The sequence below is a fragment of the Meleagris gallopavo genome, chromosome 1, assembly GCF_000146605.3.
Source record: "Meleagris gallopavo isolate NT-WF06-2002-E0010 breed Aviagen turkey brand Nicholas breeding stock chromosome 1, Turkey_5.1, whole genome shotgun sequence".
NCBI lineage: Eukaryota > Metazoa > Chordata > Aves > Galliformes > Phasianidae > Meleagris > Meleagris gallopavo.
This window is the reverse complement of record NC_015011.2, coordinates 169,601,899-169,615,268: the sequence shown is the minus strand read 5'-3', so window position 1 is coordinate 169,615,268 and position 13,370 is coordinate 169,601,899. Positions and strand designations below refer to the sequence as shown.

The 13,370-nt window shown below is 39.6% G+C and overlaps 1 protein-coding gene across 1 annotated transcript; it reads right to left on the bottom strand.

Annotated features, from left to right (window-relative positions):
* Positions 1–56: 56 nt before the first annotated feature.
* LOC100546590 (heat shock protein 105 kDa) lies at positions 57–13,265 on the bottom strand (the record flags this gene model as incomplete). The annotated part of the gene is made up of 8 exons (XM_010728986.3): positions 57–741; positions 1,579–1,807; positions 2,710–2,954; positions 3,428–3,561; positions 6,777–6,876; positions 7,981–8,103; positions 9,813–9,953; positions 13,026–13,265. Coding segments are annotated over 8 exons (1,323 nt in total), but the record flags the coding sequence as incomplete, so codon positions are not given.
* Positions 13,266–13,370: the final 105 nt, after the last annotated feature.

Below are 13,370 nucleotides of genomic sequence, written 5' to 3'. Positions count from 1 at the left end.
AAAAAAAAGAAAAAAAAAGGATGAAAAGTCCCCCTAGCACTCCAGACTCTCCAAGAGAGAATTTCAGACTTTCAACATCCTAGAAAGGAAGAACAACTTCTTTCATGCATATCACCACTAATAACATAGGTCAGAGGCTTGAGATGCTGCAATTGCAAGGAATTGCTCTTAAGAAGCCCTAAGAGTTAAATCCTTGCTTCTGTTTTCAGCCAGATAAACAGTATCCATGCAAGTACACAATGTTTACATAGTGTAGAACCTCCCTGCTGAAATAACAATCTGGGTAGATGTTAGCAGAAACTAGCAACAGAAAAGCCAAAGAAAAGTGCTACTGGTACTAGGTTTTTCTTGTTCACTTTATATTTCAAAACCTAACAAACAGATAAGAGCAATGCAAGACAATATTTGTTGGCAATTCAAAGTTATCTTAAAATATTTTTATGTATAAGGGTAATTATGACTAAAATTTAACTCATGCCTTTACAACAGAATCTCCATCACCAACCCTCTCTGGTACATGATCTACAGATCTTCTGCGTCAGAATGCCAAGATCCTACTTTAAGTACAACCCAGAACATTGCCCTTGAACTGAAAGGTCAAACGCTTCACAGAACAGTAGTTTGAGCTACCTACCCTTCAGTGTCCTCTGCTTCAGTGTTCCACAACAGAGAGATTGGGAATGGTGTAGCATCTGTCACAGAGAATTCTCTCACTTTAAAAGCTGGAGAAAGAATTGCACACTAGAAGAAAAAACACACACTTTGCAGTTGCTTAACTACTCTGGTACTTGTCCCCATGAAATTTAAACATCCATAAACAAGAAAATGACAACTACTGTGACTATACTAGGTGAAGTGCTTGATTTCAGTTCAGTGTAATAAGAAAAGAACTACACAGATATGTTCATATTGCTTGGGTTAGCACGACCTTCAGCGTTATTCTTACTGCAGCTTGTGAAAAAGGCAGCAGTCTAAAGGAACAGTGGAAATCTAAAAGAACAGAAGCTCTGCATTACTTAGCCCTGAAAGAAGCCTTTGCTTTATGTTTCTTGCTTCTTCCCCTGCAGATAACTGACTGCCAGTAATGGAAAGCAATTGGTGAAATAGGATGAAGAAAAGTGAAATAAAAGAATGCAGAGAGCAGAAAAGATGACCGAATGAGTGGTTTGCCTGTAAAATGCAGTTCATTATAATCTGTAAAAATAACTTATGGATAGCAAGGGGGAAGAAAATAAAGTCAGTTTCATACTGATATTAGAATCATACTTGATACCAGAAAATGCAAATCTGTAGTGTTTTTGGCTCTTCATAGATATTCTTGCACACTTTGTTGATAAAAAACACTCCCAGCTTGTCAGTGATTATTAAATTTCTCCCATTAAATAGTTTGTTCTTCTGAAGAGAAGAGCTGGCTGTTTACAGAACACACCCAACAGTGGCATTTCAAACCCGCACCAAAGAAGAATCTTACTAGAAGACTCAGTGAACACATGTTCTTTTAATGCCTTTAAGGGACCACTTCAGACATTTCTAAGGAAATGTAATTTTTCATTTTTTCAAGTGCTGCCAGTACCATACCTGCAGAGCACAGCCTCTAGCTATGGCTTCATCTGCATTCAGTGTTGTACTGACATCTTTGCCAAAGAATTTAGCAATCCTCTCTTTGACAGCAGGAATGCGGGTTGCTCCTCCAACAATCTCTACAGCAGTCACATCTTCCACTTTCAGTTGTGTTTGTTCCATTAATGAAAGCAGAGGCATCTCTATCCTTTGCAGCAGGTCAGCACACAATTCTTCAAACTGGGACCTAAGGAAAGAAGTGTGTTAAACCAAACCATGCCCATTCCACCACTAAGATTTCATGGTTTTTTTTTTTTTCTTAACTGATTCTGACCGGGTTTGCTAACTACTCTTTAAGGCAAAAAGCCTTAAATGTAAGTCCCTGTGAGTAGGCTGAATTGACAGCAAGAGACAAGGTAGTACACGAACAGTTGCATACAGATTTTCCTATGCTGCTATCAGGGTAGCACAGTAAGATAAAGGTCTGCTTGGGCAGGTGTTGTGCATATGACTCTCAGCACAGGTTACAGATCAGAGAAAGCACTCATACTCCCTTTACAAAGAAGTTACTTCACCTGTTTTCTAAATAATGGGAAAAAAAAAAAAAACAACCAGCCACACAACCCTCTCAATAGTTAAAGGACTGACTAGAAATGAAGTTGTGCCTGTGAGTATATTCCAGGCATAAACAAGTCACCCTCATGGTACCACTTATGTCCTTCATTTCTCTCCTAATACCCACGGTTCAGTAAGAGCAAGAGGGAAAAAAATAAAAGAAAACTTGAATTGTTGCTATCTTAAGAACAATAGGAGATTTAGGTTACCTAAAATATGCTGCAGGCCTAGATATGTGCAAGCCAACCTCCCTGCCCTGGTTTGCAGGCATCAACCCATGGTTTCAAAACTGTGCCATTCTACAGGAAGAATCCAAGGTTCCTATACACACATTATTACACTGAAATACTGCTCTAGTAGCTGAGCATTATATCTCAGCCTTAGTTATTCCAACTTAGAACTTAGAAATACTGTAACTATTCAACACTTGCACTTAATTTTAGCACAGTTAAGTTTCTATTGAAATGGAAATAAACACTTGGTTATGCAGTTGCTTGGGGGCCATATATCTTAAATATCTCCCATAGTGCTCACCTGTTCATTTTTCCAGATACATCAGTGTCGTTCATGAAACACTCAATGTTTAGGGGAATGTCTGTGCTATTTGAACTCATTAGTTTCTTCAGCTTCTCACACTCCTGATACAGACGAAGAAGAGCTCGAACTTTTGATTTTGGATCCAGTTTGTACTTTGCTTTTATTTCTGCACAAAAGTAGTCTACTAGCTTTCCATCAAAGTTCCTTCCACCTAGGAAAGGGTCAAATGCTGTGCCCAGTACCTGGTTTGAAAGAACAAAATTATTCAATCTAACACTCTAACAGAAACCAAACAGAATAGAAGTCATCCATTATTGGCAAGCCTTTGTTTCAAAAAAAGGTGAGGGATAAGCCAGCCTACAATTCTATGCACATTCTTAGTATTTAAATCAGCCACATGTGTAAAAATTGCTTCCCACTTTTACAATGGAAGTAACCCTAAATAAGTAGGTGACAATCCTGAGCACTCACAATTTTAATCCATCCACTTAACTTGGATGACAATAGTTGCGCTGTATACCTTACACTGGTGTATAAAGCAATCTCCAGCCTTTATCTAAAACCATATTAATGATGGATACTGAAAAATCTGTACCTTCTATCTCTCTGCCACTTTCTATGCATTAGATTATTTCAGGATTTTAAGAACAAGACAGGTTTATGGCTAGTTAAGTGTCTCAAAGCCTTTTCAATTAATTTCAATTAATCTTACTACCTTTAGCTTACTCTTGTTGAATGCGCAGGCAGATACTTGAAATGCAGAATGTCCCATGTCAACAAATATGACAATTCGTGGCTTCTCTTCAGGAGCTGGAAGGTCTTGTTTATAAATTCCATAATTCAGAGCCACTGCGTAAGCAAATATAAGATATCAGCGTAATCTCTATTGAGTTTCCACCTGTACGTCATCATATCCTGTAAACATTAAGCTATAGCATCAAGAGCAACCAGACAAAACCACCTATGCAAGGTCTTACCCACATGGAAGGTTTGTTCCATTAATATGCTGTAGGATCTGAGAAGCCAAAAACCTTCCTCAGTCATGTATACGCTCTATCCCTAAACATCTAAGCACGTAAAACCAAGAATCAATTAACCTATTTTAAATACTGAATACTGTTGCGATCCATCTGTTTCTTAACAGTTCACCTTTTAGCTTCTCATAGGAATCAAGGTTGCAGCATTTGAACTTACAAAGTAATATCTCCCAGGCATGAAGATTATGTCTGAGAATGCTATGAATGGTCAGAAGAGGCTATAAAATGGAAGAATTTCAGTCTGTGCATAGTAACAGGCAGGGACAGATTGCAAAGAGTAGAACAGAAGCTAATGTGGCATGTAAGTATATGGTGATCATGTCAGAGGACAGAACATGAGCAGTTTTGCTGCAGAATTCTGATCTATAACAGTGGCACAGGTAGGCAGGAGGCTGATACAATAATTGAAGAAAAACCAAATAGAGTTTCAACTACACAGTTATGTAGGAAAGTCTCCAATTTTGACATGAGATAGAATACACAAGAACATACATTTGCACATGATGAAGAAATCCCAAACTGGAGGTCAGGCTACTGGCCAGATTATCAGGCAAGGAAATTATAGCATTAGCAAAGGAAGGAAGGAAACACATGCTCTCAAGAGCAATGTATTATAGTCATAGTGACAGTTTTATATTAGGAAGGAAGGACTGGCTTCCCTGGTCACAACAAAACTAAACTATCTAGAACAAGGATAGCCTGAATTCCCACCGAGCAGAGACTTGAGATTTATGGATTCTAGTATCTAGTGAAGTTTCCCTATAGCTGGTACTCTCATTCTCATCACTGTAGACTCAGGAGGGGTCTTAAAAAAATTAAAAAACACTGGTACCAGCATTCATTAATCCCTCCCATAGCTCAGTCATTAAGAAGTGCTTAATTAAAAAGAAGAAACTCTTATTTCATGGAATATATTGAAGTGCTATAACCTTGAGATGTAAATTTGATTGCAGCGTGACTAAACAAACTAACACACAGTGTATTTTTGAGTATGTTGAACAAGTTACCTTTGTTTCCAAGCCAGGTTTCAATATCTTTATTGATGACCTGGACGAGGGCATCTAGTGCACCCTCACTAAGTTTGCAGATGACACCAAGTTGGCTGGAAGTGTGGATCCGCCTGGGGGTAGCAAGGCCCTACAGAGAGATTTGGACAGGCTGGAGAGCTGGGCTGAAGCCAATGGGATGAGGTTCAACAAGGCCAAATGCCGGGTCCTGCACTTCGGCCGCAACAACTCCAGGCAACGCTACAGGCTTGGGGTGGAGTGGCTGGAAGACTGCGTAGAGGAAATGGACCTGGGGGTATTGATTGATGCTTGCCAGCAGTGTGCCCAGGTGGCCAAAAAGACCAATGGCATCTTGGCTCGCATCAGAAACAGTGCTGCCAGCAGGAACAGGGAAGTGATTGACCACCTGTACTCAGCTCTGGTGAGGCTGCACCTCCAGTGCTGTGTCCAGTTTTGGGCACCTCGCTGCAAGAAAGACATTGAGGCCTTGGAGCAGGTTCAAAGGAGGGTAACAAGGCCAGTGAGGGGCCAGGAGCACAGGCCTTATGAGGAGCAGCTGAAGGAACTGGGATTGTTCAGTCTGGAGAAGAGGAGGCTCAGGGGAGACCTTATTGCTCTCTATAACTACCTGAAGGGAGGTTGTAGAGAGCTGGGGGGTCAGCCTCTTCTCTTGTGTAACTGGTGATAGGACTAGAGGGAATGGCTTCAAGCTGCACCAAGGGTGATTTAGGCTGGACATCAGGAAATACTGCTTTTCTGAAAGAGTGGTCAGGTGTTGGAACAGGCTGCCCAGGAAGGTGGTGGTGTCACCAACCCTAGAGGTATTCAAGGAACATTTGCACACTGTGTTGAGTGACAAAGTTTAGTGAGAACTATTGGTGATAGGTGGATGACTGGACTGAATGATCTTGTAGGTCTTTTCCAACCTTGGTGTTTCTGTGATTCTGTGAGTAGGACTTCAATAAATCACAGCAGACTTTGTCCTTCATTAGAAAAAAAATAAACAAAACTTTCTTCTCTATCATACCTCAGAATCCCTTCTCCACAGATATTATCAAAGATCATAATATTTAAAACTAGAAAAAGCTGAACAGTACTTACTAGCCTTACAAGGTAAGGACAAGAAAATGAGAAATACTGTGTTACACACACCAAGAAAATGAAAGGTTTGCATTTCTGTGAATAGTTCATCCCATTGGCAAAGTTTCTAAAGATCTGTACTTTACCATAAAGAATATTCATCTGAAAATTATTCTAGAAAAAAAATCTTTAAGATACCACCCTACCAACACATGTTAAAGCTACTTAAATCCTTAATAAGCAATTCATTTAAGGCATGAATCCAGGTTTCACAGAAAATACTTGCATGGAATGTCCTCCCCATCGAACAAACCCTTCTCAATTTATCTGACTAATGTGGAAAGAAGAAAATTAATTGTTCTCTGGTACAATTCTTCCCAGCTTTTCTCCCAGGAAACAAATGCTAATCATTAAGCCATTTAAAAACATGGAACACTGTCCTCTCCCCAGATGCCAACAAGTTGCATGAAGACTTGGGATATGAACAGTTGAATCAAGAAGAGACCAAAAACTCTTGGTTGACTAATGTGTTTTTAGAGTCTTGAAAACATTAGCAAAGGAGATCAATTGCCCAATTTTTCATTTTAAAGCCACAAATATACTGACAAGAACTCTGAAATTAAGTGCTAACAATTAATCAGCAAATTTCCTTTAAGAGTGCCAGGAATTGTCTTTTCTTCCAGGACATCTGGATACTAAGAGAACGAATAGTCCAGGCACATGTTGTAATGCCTAAGTACTCAGGGAGACAACTACCACTAAGGCTTCATCTCTTGTACACTTTCAGATAGAAGACATTAAAAAAAGACTAAAATGAAGAAGTGTTTAGAACTCTTGTTTCATGTCCTATTTTTAAAGTCAGTCCAGTTTCCCAGAGTAACTAGATGCATCTGCTACCAGTACACAAAATTTAAAGAAACTGCTGTTTTACAAAACCTACCAGCTGTCATGTCATTCATTAATCTAAGACAGTTTAATCCAACAATCTGAGCTGCATCCAGAACCGACCTCCTTTCAGCATCAGTGAAAAATGATGGAACCTGAAGAAAGCAGGTGAGAATAGGAAGTTAGCTTCAGAATATGGGACTACACACCATCTATTTGAAAATGCTCACACAAATTGTATCTATTCCTCATGTTACAGGACAGCATTCACTGCAAGTACTCTGTTGAACCAAGACTAAGTATTCTACTTAGTCGAGCTGAGATGGAATTAAATGAACATCAGTTAGTTTATACAATCATACACTAGAAAGAAGCAAATATTATTGTGTACAAATGTTAGAAACATTAATTACTGCTGCAAAATATGACTGGTTTTAAGGAGAAAAAGACACAGAATAACCTCAGGCACAACTGGTAAATATTTTCCATCCAAGAAAGCAAAATAAAAATGCAATACTGCAATAGAGATGTGAGAGACACAAGAACAACAACAAAACAATTAATAAATTATCTGCTTTGGCCAAAATTACTTTGGAGAAGAATTAGCAAGAGGTTCTGGAGGATTATGTTGTTGAAAATCTGCTGCAGATCTCTATCACCTGTTTTGGACAGTGACCTGTGATATCCCTGGAGACTGAAACTACATCATTAGAGGACAGTAACTTTTCAGATTACTGAGTGGATAAACTCCTTTAAGGATAACAAACTAAAATATTCCTATATACAACATGAGTTCAAAGAGTCAGTGAATGCACAGAGGCAGATGCCATTTTATATTTAGGCTTTGCAATGCAATGACTTTTCTTGTTCCATGGTCATTTTCTTGTGCAGTCATAAATTGAAAAATGAACCAAAGTTAATTAATTTCAGCTGCCAGATGGCAAATTCTGACAAATAAAGGTATCTTTAACAAGTAATTTGAGTGTTTAGCCATGGGATAAAATTATAGAATGGTCTGGATCCCAAAGGTGTTCAGAGTTCAGACATTTCCCAAGAAAATGAGTTCATGAAGTGGCTCAGGGACTGAAACATGGAAGCAGCCCTGGGATTTCTTTAAGTCAGGAGCTTTGAAGTTAGTTAGGATTAATCCCTTTCTAAGTGCTTATCTGGTGTTTCTATTCATGTACAGTGAAAAAGAACAAAATGTCCTCAATAGCTGAAGTTTAAGGACAATGTTCCTATGCACTACAGTTACTTACAGAAATAACACAGTCTGTTACTGGCTTTTTCAGGTTACACTCTGCAGTCTCCTTTAATTTAGTCAACAACATTGCTGAAATCTGTTCCACACTGAAGATGTGCTCCTCATCCATATACATGACCTGGATAGAAAAAAAGCAGGAAAAGTAATTCCATTATATCAATGAAAAGAATTACTTACAGTTAATACGTTTTTTGGTACACTGTTGACTAACACTCTTTCAACCTTGACATGCTTAATTTGTTCTATAATGAACTAGAGTTTACAACTTAATCACAGAAGCAATAATCCCATTTTCAAAATTAAAGCACTGAGAACCATATGAACACAATGGATGAAAATAACAGCTGAGAGTTTGCAACTTTGAAAGTGACTGAGTCTAAAACACAAATAAGACATAGGCATATAATATTATGTCAATAACAGTTGAAATAGGCAATTTTGTAATTGCTACCAACTACAGAAAACTCCAGAATTACCTGCTATTTTCCCCTGGCATTTTTATAAGCCTGCTCAAACATTAGCAGTCTCTCTAGAGGGAAGAGCTAAAACAACTAGAATACAGATTATGCACATAAGCCAACTAAAAAGATACAGCTTATTTTTGAGTTTATTCTCATACTGTTTCCTTACCAAAAAGGGATTTCTGAATCACTAGTTTTCTGTGTAGTAGCATAAATGCCAATGAAGGGAAGGGATACATTAGAATCGATTCTTGAAAGAGTAACTATTTTCATCCACAGCATTATAATCAGAGGGAAAAAAAAAAAATCAGAGCACTTCAGTTTTAGAAGAAAAACTGTTCTCTAACCATCCATCTTACCAATGATATGACATATTGAATCAATTACATTTTATTTTTACAGCAGTTAAATTGGAAAAAACATGACCAAAAAAAAATCTACTCATTTGTTCTGCAAACAGACTAAGAAAAAATAAAAGATAAGTAACACTCTTCACTCATTACTAGACTTCCACTTACAGTAAAGCATCCTACATGCACTTGAATTTCTGTCTGGAATGCATCTGTTAACATCACCAGTCACAGTCAGCACAAGAAAAGGCACCTCCTCTTTTATAAAGCTTGACTTCTCTGTAAATCTGTTCATTACTAAAACCTGATCTATGCCTCAATTTTGATGCATCAGTTCAAAGCATGGAGAAAAGCATCAAGGCTAACACACACCCTAACTAAGCTAGAGTTGTCACTAGTGAAGCAGCATCAAATGAATTTCACAAGGCTTTGATATCAGTATTTTTGGTACAGGTCTGTAAATGAATTAACACTAAGGACACCTATCATAGGAAATGCTGATACTGCATCAGCAAACTACTGGTAGTGTAAGCAGGACTGGATCTGGAGTAGTTGTACAAGACAGGCAATTACTGTTGCAAACATCTTAGAGGACACCAGAAATGTCACTTGTTTACAATCAAGGTTCTAATTTAGAGTTCATGCAACTTACTACGGAGTATGTAACCAGGTGATTAGAGCATTCCACACAGGAGTGACAAAAAGGTTAATACTTAAAAGCAAACCCACACAAGCTCCAAATCATCTTAGTATCCTTGGCTGTAGTATTTGACCTGGGTGCACAATTCGGCAACAGATAAGCTCAGATTTCAGCAATTATTGCAAACAAATCTTAATTTGATATTTAGCATGTACCACTTGAAAGTGGAAGCTGGCTATTCACACAAGGGCTCCTCTTCAACAGAATGGTTAAAGAAAACCTTTAGGCTACTTAAATGGAGCCTGAATTTTCTTAAGTGCTGAAACAAACTTTTCTGTGTAACTACAAAATTGAAAATGTCATGTCCCAATCATACCTTTACTCCAACTCCACCATTCTTCATAGGAACCAAATCATAACTCAACTTTTCCTTTTCCTTCTGAACAAACGGATCATTAAATGCACGGCCATGGAACCTCTTGAAGTTAGATACTGTGTTGTGGGCATGAGTGATTTGCTGTAAAGAAATACAAGATTACAATTTACAAACCTATCTTTCATCAATCTGCAGTGTTCAGTGTTGCCCTGTATGCCCCAAGCATCAGTCACACTTCAATAAAACCGTTCACTTACTTGTCACATCTGTTACTATAATACCTGTAATTACTATCTGGTATTTTATAACAGCTCATCACTACAAAAAAAAATGGGTAAAAGAGCTACATGTCACAGAAAAGTATATATAAAGTACTAGGAGCACTATATGAGTGCCTCTAAAACCTCCAAGCAATCAGGTGAGTAATATCACAGAATGACCAGGGTTGGAAGGGACCTGAAGGATCATGAATTCCACTCCCCCCCCCCCTCTCCAGGCAGAGCCACCAGCCTCCATACTACACCAGGCTGCCTAGGGCCCCCTCCAACCTAGCCTTGAACATCTCCAGGGACGGGGCATCCACAGCCTCTCTGGGCAGCCTGTTCCAGCACCTCACCGCTCTCATAGTAAAGAATTTCCCCTGGTATCCAACCTAAATCTTCCTTCCCTCAATTTAAAACCATTTCCCCTTGTCCTGCCATAATATGATTTACTACTACTTTACTCATCTAATTTAAATGTGATTCAAGAAATTAAAAGCCTGTTTTCCAGGTGTTTGCCAGGCCTGTAACTGGCACTCAAGTCACCAGTAACCTCATCACCCCAAGGGTTCACTTGAAACACCACTACAATGCACGCACACACACACACCTGCATCTTCAATTATTGGCATCAGGTTCCCATTCATTTCAATATTTATTTTTTCCCTGAGCTACTCTTAAAGAAGGTGAGATCCCTCCTTGTGCTCACCTAGCAGTCACTCTAATTCTTTACACCAGACCAAAAGGCACAAACAGTAGAGAGAAGCATGACATCACTTTGGTACCAAAGTTGCTTAAAGTATTGCTTAAAGTACATACTGAAGTTAGCATAAAGAACATATTTGAATTCTAGATCAACCAATTGATCTAGAGAGATATTGTTTATTAGGACTGCAATGTAGAACAGAAAGCAGACAGCTAGGCTATCCTAAAAGAGATACAACAAGTATCTCAAAGTAGAATGAAATCTACTCCGTTGGAGAGAAGCTGTGGAAGCACACTGCTGAAGTAACTTTAGGTGGGCACCAACAGATTAAATGGTATGAAGTCAAATGATGAACATACTGAGGAACAACATGGAAGCAAAAATAATTTCTACATAGCTGGCAGAGAAGCACAAACACTCTGGTGGCTTTTACGGCCTAATTTAGAATAACACTCATAGCCTCTTCCAAGGAACAATCTTCAGATATTTTTAGAGTAATTGTATGCCATTAGATCTGCAGCACATTTCAATATCTTCCTGCTTAGTCACATTTAAGAAAGCAGAGAATTATGGTCTGCTTTCATCTCCAGGTTACCTAAGAGGAAGCAAACTCTCTGAAGATTCACTCTAGCAGCAGCTCTCCAGGTCTCAAAGGAGATCGACCCTGAGTATGCTCATAAGCTCATACAGCCACATTGTTGACTGGTGAGTTTTTTACTTTAGAAAAAAGTTCTTAATTAGTAACTTCAAATGAAAGGGATGGTTGTACTCCTTCATTTAAGGATCTGCTACACTCTAAGGCACAGAAAACATAACTCAAGTTTTTCACGTGAAGGAACTTCCACATCTAAGAAAGAAACAATGCGCCTGACGGGCAGTCAGCCAAAATGAACTGCCTCAGCAAGAGGAACAAATGCTCTGCATCTTTTATCATTTAATGTACCACATGCTTTTCTTTTCTTGCAAAAACCATTCAGTTTCAACTGGTAGACAACCAAGCACAGAAGATACAACATATCAACATAACCTAATGGTTGCCTCAAGTCATCTGAACTCACTGGCATTCATCCCAAATACAGTCCTTTAAATACAATTTTGTAAGTCAGAATCTTTTTCCCTTTCAGCGTGCTTCAAGTGCAAGCATTTCATCAGAAAACAATACTGAAATACTTTCAAGAGCTTCCACATAGGATTTAAATCACTTCTGTTTTGATTAATGACTCATTTTTGCACACGAGTGAATCTTATTAGTTTCTGAGTGAAAGTACATAGTAAGAAAACAAAAGCGATGCTAAAATGAAGTTTCTCTAAAGAAGGAACACAAACATATGTAATGACCGTACCACTTCCAATATTAACCTTGAACCAAAGGAGTACATGTGTTTGAGAATGTGTAAGCTATTCATATTCCCTCAGCTTCCAAAACTAAGGGAGCTGTTACAGAGAAGAAAGTCTCTTCCAATGCTCTCTCCATGGAAACACACTGCAGTCCTTTTACCACAGAGATCTGTACAGCCCAGCAAGGCTGCAGGCTCCTCAGTCCCTTACCAGCTGTGGTTATGCAACAGATACAGGGCTTGACAATACCTGAGGATTTATTTAACAGCTATATTTAGCTATTCTAAAACGCTAAGAGCAGAGCTTAATTCTTGCGCATGAAAATAGTACTTCAGTGAAGAAAACACTTGGTGTTTCTTTATGTACCATCAGAACTGCTCAAAGCAATAAAGCCGAGTTATTTATACTATAAGTGTTATGCTTTTGAAAAACACAGAGACATTTACCTTCCAGCAAAAGCAAAAGGCAGTGAGGTAGCTACACTGCTTTAGGAAACCTTAACTAACATTTCTCCTTCCCATCTAATTTTAAGTCCTCTACACAGTATTCAAACATTTTTCCCTCAGATGCAGAAGAAAGCTATAGAGAAACACCAAGAACCCAAACCCGATGCTTAGGCCGTCAGGAAAGGAGCGTGTTCTACTGGAAAATATTACCATTAAAGAAACAGCGAGCAGGGAAGTTCCAGCAGAACCACCTGCGTTCCTCTGAAAGCAACGCAGCAGTACAGCACATCGTTTCTCTACCGTACAACACCCCGAGTTCAAAAGGACCCTAAGGATCCTCCGACAGGTGTACCAACGACAATTACTCGATTCCAACTCCAGCCCAGCAGCTCTCCACGCACCCCCGGCATTTGAGCCTCCAGGCCGTCAGCCTCCCAGTCACAGCCACCTGTAAGGAACCCACCTGGTTTTTGGCCGAGACGCCGATAGCTCTGTTTTTGGAGCCGAACGAGACCACCGACCTGAAAGGCACAAGGGACTGCTGAGCTCGGCGCTGACGGCAGACTGCGCGCGTTCCAGCAGCAGCGGAGCTCCGCCGTTCCCCCCCTTCCCCAGCCCTGTTACCCTCCGCACAGCGCGGCCGTCCCACCGGCACCACCGCTCCCGGCCCCGAACTCCGAGCGGCAGATGCCCGGTTTCCACCCTAACCGTCCGGTTTCCATCCTAACCGCCCCGCTTCCGAGCTGCCTTTATTAAAGCAAGCTAACTAATTTGAACGGCCGCGCACCCCGAACCACAGAAAGGCAGC